This window comes from Psammomys obesus, unplaced genomic scaffold, assembly GCF_907164565.1.
Source record: "Psammomys obesus unplaced genomic scaffold, mPsaObe1.curated_primary_1811, whole genome shotgun sequence".
Lineage (NCBI taxonomy): Eukaryota > Metazoa > Chordata > Mammalia > Rodentia > Muridae > Psammomys > Psammomys obesus.
This window is the reverse complement of record NW_026596040.1, coordinates 28455523-28468169: the sequence shown is the minus strand read 5'-3', so window position 1 is coordinate 28468169 and position 12647 is coordinate 28455523. Positions and strand designations below refer to the sequence as shown.

General features: G+C 38.9%; 1 protein-coding gene across 2 annotated transcripts in view; it reads right to left on the bottom strand.

The window, feature by feature from the left end:
• Window positions 1-4207: 4207 nt before the first annotated feature.
• Window positions 4208-12647, bottom strand: part of Seh1l (SEH1 like nucleoporin) — a 22641-nt gene continuing 14201 nt past the window's right edge. The window contains exons 6-9 of one of the 2 annotated variants that reach the window (XM_055622520.1): window positions 10843-10983; window positions 10162-10319; window positions 7875-8025; window positions 4208-4987 (exon numbers count right to left, since the gene is read on the bottom strand). In XM_055622520.1, coding sequence (XP_055478495.1) covers window positions 4795-4987; window positions 7875-8025; window positions 10162-10319; window positions 10843-10983 — 643 coding nt within the window. In that variant the 3' untranslated portion in view covers window positions 4208-4794. Of the gene's footprint in view, window positions 6546-7874; window positions 8026-10161; window positions 10320-10842; window positions 10984-12647 lie in introns of both variants that reach the window. The other variant, XM_055622519.1, reaches the window with a different exon arrangement.

Sequence of the window (12647 nt, the reverse complement as noted above, 5' to 3'; positions counted from 1 at the left end):
TGGGAATGAGCTAAATAGGCCTAGGAGGGAAATAGCCACTGCCCTTACTCACTTCACTCTTGGGCTTAGGTGTCACTGGAAGAGCTACAGGCACTTCTTTAGTTCTCCAGTACCAAAAATATCAGAGCCTTAGGACAGCAATAGATGAGGACATTCAACGAATAGAACAATCAATAACCAGGTTGAAAGAATCATTAACTTCACTGTCAGAAGTAGTCCTACAGAATAGAAGAGGGCTAGTTTGCTCTTCCTACAACAAGGAGGACTCTGTGTAGCCCTAAAGGAAGAATGTTTTTACATAGATCATTCAGGAGTAATCGAGGATGCTATGGCAAAAGTCTGAGAAGGGCTAGCCAAGAGAAAAAGAGAACAAGAGGCCAACCAGGGTTAGTTTGAGTCCTGGTTTAATAGCTCACCCTGGCTTACCACTCTATTGTCAACCCTGTTGGAACCTTTAATTATTTTGCTTATTCTTTTAACTTTCGGACCCTGCATTCTGAACCACCTGCTTACATTCATTAGGGAAAGGATTAATACAGTACAAGTGCTTATGTTAAGGCAACATTACCAGAGGGTAACTATGGCTGGGACTTTAAATCAGGCCTAGACTTCCTTTCATGATTGAAGCAGTTACTAGAAGAAGGGGGGAATGAAGGAGTCAAGCAAACCTTACAGATTCCATTTTGAATTTTAGGCCCCATGTCAAACTAAGTTCTCTCAGTACTTTTCCAGAAAGCAGAAGGACATGGGTAGAGATAAGGAAGCAGGCAAGTTGAAACAGACCCACTGACCCACCCAGTAGTAAAAGAGTAACCAGGCCTGCACTTGCTAGATAACATTACCTGGCAACTAACCCAGATAGACCCTGTGTTGTGACCAGAGTCATATAGCCCTGCTTCTCAGAAAAACCACAAGATGTGCTAATTGCTACCCCCTTCCCTAGCAACAGCCAAATCAAAACGTAACAGGACATTCCAGGCGTTGCTCATGACCAGATATCCTCTAGATGGCCAGGCCAGGACTGATCAGTCTTAGTGCCTAAAAATAGACCAATCATTTTAAAAGTCAACTTCCCTATAGACCTTTTTACCCAATCCTGTAATGCCAAGGCATGTAACTCCCTTTAAAAACCTAAAGCTTTTGTTCCTTGAGGCCGTCTCCCGCATGGATGCAGGCGGCCCCAACATGCGTTGGCTTGAATAAACCTCTTGCTTTTTGCATCAATTCAGCCTCCAAGTCTCGTTCATGCATCTCCCTGGAAGTTGGGTCTCATCTGGGTCCAACACTTCCTTGGGGTACATGTCATGAAAGATAGCTACACCTAATCACCTGGGATAAAGCTGGTACCAACTGGGAAAAGAAAAAGCTTTCCTTAGCTGCCATTCTTTCTAGATCACACAAATCACATCATTGCCCATGCTCAGCAAAAGCTCTTTACCTGAAAAATTCTATCATCCGTCTTAAAATATCAAGAGTCTCACAAGGGAGGGGGAGGTCTCTCTTTTCCCAAACTAATTCCTTAACTTCGACAGTTTTTGAATATCGTTAAGAAACACTTAACCGTGGGAGAAGGGAAAATACAAAATCAACAACAATCGCTGTACCTGAGTTTTGCCTGGTGCGAAAAAGACATCTGTTTACCTGATCATTTTCCTTTCTGTGTCTTCCAAACGCCTCCTGAGTGGTCACTCTTGGTTAACCTCTTCAGGGTTACTTCCGGAAACAATGCCCATTAATGGCATATACTCATAACCCCTGTATTTGGGAGGCTGGGAAAGTAGGATGGTGTGTTCAAGGCCAGATGTTGCCTCAGAAACCCAAGACTGTTTAAAAATAAAGTAAATGCGAGCTTCCATTCTGCTGTCCATCTGTCCCCTTCTGCGGTACTTGAATGTGACACTCACATTCAGAGAAAACCCAAAATCAAACAAAAACCTCCCAAGTCCTCAGCTGTGGGGCTCAAAGAAACCAACACAAACTTATTTCACAAAGGGCTTAACCCAATTGGAGGTGAGCAGTGAGATCTCCACTTATTATTCACCTGTATCCCTGGTTTCCAACTCTCCACAATCCTCCAGTCACCACTAATCAGCAACCTGTTGATTCTCTGGTGAGAGAGATGAACCAACCAAAGTATATGCAGGCAGGAGAGCCTCAACTCTAATGCTAAACTAACTAGATGTAAAATGGGGATAGCTGGGGCCCTGGATGTTTCAGTTCTCACACCTAGGAAAGCACCAGCACATAGAAGCAATTGGTGCTCCCACTCAGCAGATAGGAACTACTGTCTCACACCTACCTGTCTTAGCTTACTTGCCAACTATAAACTAGAATTTCCGATGTAACTTGCAAATCTTTTTAGAACTTAAGACAACCAGTGGTGCCTTCCAAAGAATCAGACGTGATGCCTATCCAGAACAAATTAAAGGCCTGAGAGCTCCCATTCCAAATGCTTTCAGTGAAATGCTTCAGCCAATATCCAATCCTAGTTGCAGGATATGAATTCAGACTAATCTCACTTTCATTAAATATCACGGCCCCTGAAAACAGCCCTATTTTTCCGCCTTCATTGTTTAACCCATAAAAATGCCCATTCCTTCTAAATACAGCCAGCTAAAGCTAGTCAATGGCTTTTATAGCTATTATGCGATATTTATATCTACAAAGCAGAACCCATTATCCATATACTTTAGAAATGTTCTCATTAAAATGAATGCATGGACTGACTGATGACCTTTTTGTCACATATCCTCTAGCAGACAGCATTAGAATACTAGAAATAGAAGATATGAAATATTCACTAAGTTAAATTGGAGAATGGTCTAAAGTTTGTTTGGTTTTGTTGTTGGTTTTATTCAAGATACGGCTTCCTCTGTGTAGACTCGGCTGTCTTGAACTCACATTGATCCACCTGCCTTTACCTCCCTGAATGCTGAGATTAAAGGCGTATGCTACCATGCCCAGCTCTCTCATTTCATTCAAACTCTGTAATAGAGCCACTAAAATCTCAGATATTAACTGTTCATTCTGAGCTAGAATTGTATCTGCATCCCAAGTGCTGGGACAGCAGACATGCACCACCATCGTCTGGCTTATTTGACATCATGAAGCAAAATTAAACTATTCCTTTAATTAAAATAGGATCCATTCTATCTAATCGTTCTCCTTTCCAAGTTAAGGTGCTCTCTATATACGGTTTTAACTATTATGTCACCAATGTAAAAAACTTATGCACACATATGAAATGCTTTTAAAACACATCTCTTTGGGCCAGAGAGATGACTCAGGATTTAAGTGTTTTGCTGCTCTGAGGACCCAAGTTAGGTTCCCAGTACCAGTGTCAGGCAGCTCACAAATGCCTGTAACTCCAGCTCTAGTGAATCTGGCACTCTCTTCTGCACCCCCAAAACACCTGCATGTACTCACACATAAACATTTTTTTAAAGGGACATCTTTTTACCTTGAAAGGTAAATCCTCGACAATTCCTAAGAAAGCTAGGCCAAAATAAGATTTACTAGTTCCAGGTTTTAATCACTTTACCATATGCAAATATACCTCGATTTCTCTGTCGACAAAATTATGTTGAACTGAGCATGGTGGTACACACCTGTAATCCCAGCACTCAGGATGCAGAAGCAGGCAGATCTGAGTTAAAGAGCCAACCTGGCCTCCACAGTGAGTTCCAAGACAACCTAGGCTATGCAGAAACCCTGTCTCAAAACAAACCAAAATCAGTAACAATAATGCTAAGTAGTAAGATTGAAGACATGTGTCAGGTTTGAATGTTAACTTACATACTGACATTCTTTGTTTAATGGCATTTTTATTTGTGTGTGCAGGAGTTGGCTCTCTACCACCATGTGGTTTCAGGTGGTCAGGTTTGGAGGCAGGCATCTTTACCCAGTGAGCCATCTCACCTGGCATTATACCTTTAAATCTAAAACTTATTATTGTTTATATTTGTTTTGTTTAAGCTTTTTATTTTGTTTTGTGACATGAAAGCAGAAATGTTAAATAAAGTGCACTCTATTTTAGCCAGGTGTGGTGGTGCAAGCCTGTAATCCCTTTACTTGGGAGGTAGAGGTAGGTATGTCAGGAGTTCAAGGTCATCCTAAGCTACATAGCAAGTTCCAGGCCAGCCTACATAGACTGTCTCAAAACACAAAACCCAAGAACATATGGTTTTTATAAGACAACACATTCATATCTTTTAAAATATTTTTATTAAATAACCTACTTGGAAAATTACAAAAAAAAAATTAAACAGTAATTCCAAAGAGTAAAAGGCATTTTCCTTAAAAAAAAAAAAAAAAACAAAAAACAAAAAACAAAAACATCCTCATGATTCACTGCTTTATCCACAGGAATTATTTATTTTACAGTCATCTGTAACATCAGCCTATAAAATCCAAAGTATTTCTTAATGTATGAAATACAGAGAAGTCCACAATGATATGCTTTTATGTGAAGCTGTCTATCAACAGGCGAAAACTGAACTCTATAACAATTCGGTACAGAATTTACAAGACAGGCACTTTGAGTCAGATACTGGGACTTTTTCACAGTTAACGTTACTTTTTTGAAGATCATCTCATCAAAAGTAACCAACTAGGGAACCCAAGTTTCCTGGTGCAGAAGTACAAATAAGTTTCGTTCCAAACACTTCAGCTGTAATACATGCAAGACATGCCCTAAGAAAGAAGGATCTTCTGAAAAGAAATGAAGAAAACAAAAAAGCAGCCTGAAATAAAAGCATTTACAAGCATCTGAAATAAGGCCTTTAAATCAATATTTTAAACCCCTTCATTCTCAGGTAAGGGATTGAGAGGCCGAGAGAGGTATCCTCTGCGAGGGTGAGGATACTGGAGGTTGGCAGTGTCAGCATCGCAAGAGTGCTCTACCAGAGGAGCAGGAGGAGGAAGGAGCTGGGCACAACTGGACCATCTTGATCCAGCCCGTGGGGAATCCAGAGGGGGAAAGAAATACCTGAAATAATGAAGACAGGAACAAAACACCAAAACAAAAACAACAGGGGAGGGGAAAGGAGGGAAGGGAGGAAACAGAAGAAAAAGAGAAAAGCAGTAAATACAAAGAGAACCAAAGAAGAGAAAACATGCTGGAAGGAAAGAAAAAAAACAAAAAACAAAAAAAAAAAACCTTGTATATTCATGCCAGGACCAATAGAACATAACAGTACAAACCAAGATTCTCACTTGAATCGAGATTGCTTAAGCAAGTATGAAAGTTTGAAAAAATACAATCTGTTAAAGTTAAAATGCCAAAAAAAAAAAAAAAATTCAGTACATTACAGAGACAATGTAAAGCATTGTCTAATCTCTCATTTGCTTCTGTAATTTACAAATCTAATACGTTTTAATTTGAGGAACATTGCATTTGCTGCAGCAGCAGACACACATCTGTAGTGCATACATGATTGAGAACCAAATCGAATACACTCACACAGTAAAGCTGGATACTGCAACATGCTTTTGAAAACTACAATCATCGGACAGTCAGTTTCCTGCAAAAAACTTAGAACAGCTACAGAATCTGGTGCATAAAAAGGCTCAAAGAATTAGGGCCTGTTATTCCATCATCTTATAACTTACCCGTAATATGTATGCAGTTTAGTAAATGAAAAGGTGTGTAACTTCGTTATCAAAGTCAAGAGTTTCAGAAGACAGTATCATTGAAACAACACATTAAAAATCCTGATACGGAATTTCAATTGCATGCACATTTTCAGCAAAATGGCAACTCTTATGTTTCCAAATTGTCTTAAAGGAAACCAATTCGTATAGAATCACACCATAAATATCCATGCACATATTAGAAACAACCATCTCTTTTATGCATATGAGATGAAAACTTAAAAGTGCTTCTACCTTTTTACTACCACATAAAAGTGTAGCAAATGTGAATGTGCTGCTTGGCTACAAATCATTTATCTCAATTCCAGTGCTAGGCTAATGATCTGCTCCTTTACTAGTATTATTAATTACAAGGAAAACCAGTTGTGTGGATAATATCACCTATAGAGAAATACTACAAAAGGTAAACAAATTAGCACTCAAAACAATCTTTATGAAAAATATTTATTTGATTTTCAAATTAAAATTATAAAAAAACTCATCATTTTAGCTTATTGTTTTAGAAAATAAAAGGCATTCCTATATTCTCCAAATGGAATAAAATTATATTTTCCCTCCTCCCAATTGTTTATGAGGACAGTAGCAATCTTTTCAGTTTTTAAACCCAAGTTAGTCTCCAGAACATTTCAAAAAATTGTTTTGGTGATGATGTCTCAACAAAAAGCCTTTCCATGCATAGTGCCAGTAAACTGACTAGTACAAAAAATTATATACACTGTAATTTTAAAGGCCTTTGGACTGTATTTAGTAGTGAGCAGGCTGTTGGTGCATCTTGGGAGAGATCAAACGGCGCTGGGGAAGGGGGAAAGGAGTTCGATTTCCATTCCTGTGTGCATGCAACAAGCAGCAAAACAGCAAAGTTACTCCAGCTAGCTTGTACTCAGCTGTGCTTTCTGTTAAAGGACATAATACAAATGGGAAAGGGAAAATGCATCACAGATCTAACGTAGATGGTTATTGGCACAATAAGAAAACAGATCAAACCATCAAAGCTATGTACAGTACAAAGCTGTAATCTAAAACCAGAGTTTTTAAAATAAAGTCTAGAATGTTTTCCTTCATAAAATAATGGTAACTAGAAACTGTTTCTGTAGTTGCAAATACTTAAAACCTCAAAGTCAAATAGCAAGATTTCTTTATAAAAATACAATAGTATCAAAACAACTGAGAAAATTAAACTATAATTTCTTCTTCTGTTTAGGATGACATAGAATAACCATAGAACAGTTTTAAAATTGGATTTTTAAGTTTCCCAAACTCTATTCTAAATTATGCCTAAAGACATCTGTATTGACAGTCATGATGGCAACATGCTTTTAATGCCAGCATTCAGGAGGCAGAGGCAGACAGAGCTCTATAAGTTCGAAGCCAGCCTGGTCTACAATACAAGCCCACAACATCCAGGGCTCTGTTACACAGAGAAACCCTGGCTCAAAAAACAAAACAAACAAACAAAAAAACATATATATTACAAATTTATATATTTGAAATTTGAATATGAAAATTTTAACTTTGGATTATATCAAATTTTATTTTAAGTGTATGTAGAATAATCATAATAATAATCTGACCTCAAGATCTCAGATTTTACCATTTAAGGACAAACAACAAATCATTTCGCTCACTGTTCTCACAAAGCTGTAGTTATATACTTTATTTAAAATTTCAAAGTTCCCTGAGCAAAGCCCACACAACAAGCACTAAAAAAATGTTTATGTAAGAGTCAACCTTATTAAACCATATCTTCTCCTCTTGCTGCTTTAGAAAAGAAGACAGAATCATAAACAAAGCTACTAACATTTTACTGAATTTCAGAATACAGCTTAATGGACTTACAAACTGCCCATACTATAACCAAGTAAGCCATTAAATACATACCCAGATGTGAAATTCCGAGGATAACTATCACAATTATTGGTAAATTACTTGATTCCATCTTAAAAGTCACCCTTTAGTAGTATGGCTACCAGGGGAGGTGGCTCAGCAAAATTAAGAGCATCGTCTGCTCTCACGAGGACCCGACTTTGATTCTCAGCACCCACATGGTGGCTCACATGCATCCAAAACTCCAGCTCCAGGGCACCTGGACCCTTTGGCCTCCACAAACACTGCACACATTGTGATATACAAACAGGCAAAATGCCCATACACATAAAATAAAAAGTATGCCCAGGGATGGGGGTAAGGAGTGTGGTTTCTAGTTTTCCTGCAGAAGAGCCTACCTGCCAACAGAAGTTCCATTTAATGAGTTTTGAAGATTTGGAATATTTGAGCTCAGTGAAGGATTTGAGTTTCCCAGCTGAGAACTCCCATTTACTGGGCTCCCGTTACCTTTCAAAATACCAGTACACTTCCAATTGTCCATATAATTAGCTGAAAGAAAACAGCCAAATACATTAATATGACTAATACCTACGCATAATACATATAGCCACACTCTCCTAAAACTACAAGAACAAAATATGGGCTACATTTTTAGATATCTGTGTGTGTGTGATGTATGCCTATACTCACATTCATGTGCATAAGCATGCATGTACATACATGCACGTGGAAGCTAAGTGTTGACATTGGGTGTCTTTCCCTGTGAACTTAGTTTTTGAGGGAAGGTCTCTCTCTGAACCTAGAACTCAACAATTTGGTTACACCAGCTGTCCAATTTGGCTATACCAAAGCTCCAGGGACCTTATTGCTTCTGCGTCCCTAGAGTTAGGATTACAGCTGCACATTAGCAAGCCTGGGTTTTACACAGGTACTGAAGATCTGAACTTAGGTTCTCATGTTTTTACAAGCAAGCACTTTAAAAACTGAGCCATCTCCAGGGCTGCAGCAAGCTACATTTGCTTCCAGGTGGGAACTAAGGACAATTTTTAGATGAAACACATTAAGGTTTTCAAAGAAATACTAAACCAGCCACAGTGACTCATAAGGAGTTTGAGGCCAACCTTGAGCTGCACAGTGAGTTCCAGACCAGCCTAAACTACAGAGTAAGATCAAAAACAAAGAATTACTAGTTTAAAAAACATTAAAGCTTTTACCATCTATTTCCCTTCCTTTCAAGACAATTAACAGAGACAATTCTCTAATCTACAAGATTAACAAGTTACTATCTGGGCTGGGGGGATAATTCACTCAGTAAAGTGCCTGCCTTGCAACCATGTGGACCTGAGTCTGAGCAACAGAACCCAGCTGGTGCCCTTGTAATGCCTGCAGTGGGATGTCTGGGACAGAAAAATCCCTGGAGCTCAACGGCTGGCCAGCCTAGCTTACTTGGCAAGTTTCCAGGCAAGAAAGACCTTGTCTCAAACAAAAAGTGAGTCAAACCTGAAGAACAATACCCAAGGTTGTCTTCTGACCTCCACACACATATTAATATCAAAACACAATCTTTAAACGGAATAAACCTAAATTATTTGTCTTTCTTACAATGAATCTAACTAGGGACTGGAGCTATCTTCTTGGCTATGGGTACCACATATATTATACAGTCAGAGATAAAGATTGATAAAACCTCTGTGGCACTTTAGGGGCTCATCCATCATGGTCTCATTCTTTGAGTGCAAAACTAGTCATTAGCCCAATAAATCAAAGTTAAGGAAACTAATGGGATACAAATGGGTTTGGAAGAAAACCAAAATGGACAGAGAAGTCCTACAGAATTCATCCTAAGACTGAACATAGGAGGCCATCAAGGCTTAGCCTAACTGCATTTTATGAAGCAGAAACTACTCAGGTCAAGTGTCCCACTGCAGTTTTCAAGCTGATGTTCAGAATGGAATGGATTCATTCTGATGCTACAGACACCAAAGTCAGAGTAATTTGACCAGGTTCCCTCAGAGTGGCACTATAAGAAACTGAGAATCAGAATCCCAGTATTCTTGAATTTGAGGAACTAGAAAAGATGGTGAATTTAAAGTCTGTGAATGAGTGAGCGTGTGTGTGCATGCATGGATTCGTGCACCAGTGCGTGCATTATTCAGGTACATGAGTGCCACAGCATCCTTGCAGAGGTTAACTTTAGCTGTCAGCCCCCATCTTCCACCTTGTTTAAGGTAAGGACTCTAATGTTTGTTTCCCCCACCCCACACCATCCTGCTGTGTTTACTAGGTTAAGGACCCTGAGTTTCTTAGGATTCTCCTCTCTCTGGCCCCAGTTCCCTAAAGGAGTGCTGGGATTATAGATATTTAAACTCGTGGGGCAAACATTTTTACCAAAGACCACTGGGGGCCTCTCGTGGGTTTATAAAGCAGTAACAAGGTTAACTTTTCCTGGAGATACTGAATGTTCTAATTAGTTTTAAAACTGGCTTTTTTTCACATAGAAATAAAACAATTCAACTGACCACTAGCTTCCATGAACAAGGTAATCTGATGTTTCAAAACAGTACAAATATAAAAAAATTATTTTAAACAATATTAAAGACAATATTTTAAAATATACTTCAGAGCTTATACTTTTAAGTGAAAAGTAAATGTAAGTTAACAACTCCACTCCATTAAAAACCGTACCTTTCCATAACCTCACACAGCCGTCATCTCCTGACGATGCTAGTACTGTTCCTGTTATGTTCCAACTCACCCTCCAGACCTGAGAGTTATGATTATCAAACTGAGCCACGATATGGATTTCAAATTTTGTTGGACCACCAGAAGAAGTAAGTTCTTTCCTAAAAGAAGATTAATATTTTACAAAGTGTATACACACACTCTCACACATAAACATACATTTTAAGTAAAAAATACAAAGAAATATGCTTACCGTATTCTTTCCTAATATGTGCACCCATTTCCCCCACCCTCTACCCCCTACTACCTAGCCCTTGGGCTACGCAAATATTTCTTTCATTTAATTCCTCCAAAACCTGGACTTAATTTCACCCAAATGATACTCAGTGAACTTTTTTTGTTGTTGTTGGAAGAAAGAAACAAATGAACAACAACCATTATTCTGCAAAACAAAGTTCAGAATCCAAGAGACGTAACAATTTTATAAGACAGAATAGCAGAAAGGAAGTATAGAAACAAGAAAAAGAACTGGAACAATTCAAACTAAAGCCTCACTCAAAAAAAAAAAAAATCACATTAACTGTTCACTATTTAAATGTCAGACCTGTACCTTTACTATTCTCTACAGAGAAAGATAAGCAGAAGGAAAGAGTATTTTCAAATTCCTGTTTTTCTACAACTCACCTCACAGGTTTTAATGTGAAAATTCTTACGTCTTTGGTTGCTATTGCCAGGATGTGGAAAGATCTTCCCAAATTTGGAGCAAACGCAATATCATGAACAGGATCTGTGACTGTCATTAGAGTCTCAGCTTTTGCATATTTTCTAATTCAAAAATAATAATAATAATTTAAAATTTCAGAAATAAAACATACACAACTTAGGGCTAGAGAGATGGCTCGCTGGTTAAGAGCAATTACTGTTCTTTCAGAGGACCACAGTTGGATTCCCAGCACCTATATCAGATGGTTTACAATGGCCTGTAACTCCAGCGTCAGGGGATCTAAATACTCCACTGGCCTCTGCAGGCACCTGCAAACACGTGGCATACAGTCATGAATACACAATGTGCTGGGTAACCTTTCTGTGAACTGAGTGAAGGTTGCCTGTTTATTCAACTGTTGATTGCTTGTGCCAATGAGCCCACCACTGGTATCCTATTTTGTAAACACTCTTCTTCTCTCACTTACTGATAATAAAGATCTGATGACCAATAGCTAGGCAGAAAAGGGAAGACAGGACCTTCTGGGTTAAAAGAGGGTCTCTGGAGGAAAAATCAGACCCACAATGGGATTGGCCAGGGGGACACAGAAATGGATGGACATGAATATCAGCAAAGAGACAGAGCTGGCCACATGGTAGTTCGTGGCAAGATAGGCAAAGTAAGTTTATGAGGTAGCTGAGAGTCTGCCCAGCTAAGGCCTAAGCTTTTATAAATATTAACGAATCTCCATGACTTTATTTAACCACTGATGGGTCCAAAAGAAGTCTCACTATACATATGTACGTAAATAAAAATAAATCGTTAAAATAAAAATAATTTGAGCCATGCTTGGTGGCACATGCCTTTAAGCCAATACTCTGGAAAAGCAGAGGAAGGAGAATCCTCTGTGAGTTCCAGGCCAGCCAGGACTACATACGGAGGCCCTATCTCAAAATTAACAATTTTTTTTTAAAAATATCAGAAATTTGAAAGAATTCAATATATCTCAATTATTTTTCATACTGCTCATAGTAAATGCTTGCCTTTGGAGGACATTGAATAGTGGCCCCCAAACAAAAGACTAACTCCTAAGCCCAAAGTGAAGCCTACAAATGTGACCTTATTAAAAAAATTTTTTTTAATCTATTCCATATTCATTATCACTAGGTATAGGACTGACACTAATGTTCACGGTCCTTAGAAAAGACGAACAGGTAAGCCAGGCAGTGGTAGCACATGCCTTTAATCCCAGCAGTCTGGAGGTGGAAGCAGGTGGATCTCTGAGTTTGAGGCTAGCCTGGTCTACAGAGTGAGTTCCAGAATAGTCAGAGCTACACAGTGAAACCGTCTCAAAAAAAAAAAAAAAAAGACACAACAGTGAAGGTACCTAAAGCGATGCTGTCCTGGAACTCCTGGAGCTATCAAAAGCTAGAAGAGCCAGCAAGGATTTCAGCCAAGCCAGCACCTTGATTTCAGATCTTTGGCTTCCATGCCTACAAATGGGAGGGTGGGGGATGGGGATGCGTATCTGTTGGATTAGCCCAAGAACCAATATAAGGGCCAGTCTATGTCTTTACAATTTAAGTGTATCTAAAAATACTTGATCAAAACTTAGTAGAATAAAATCTGGCCTTATTATCCTTCCACATACCCCGAAAAGGTAAGAGCCAAGCATAGTGGTTCATACCTTTAATCCCAACACTCAGCAGGGTTCCAGTGAGTTCCAGGCCCATTAGGGCCACACACACACACACACACACACACACACACACACACACACACACAC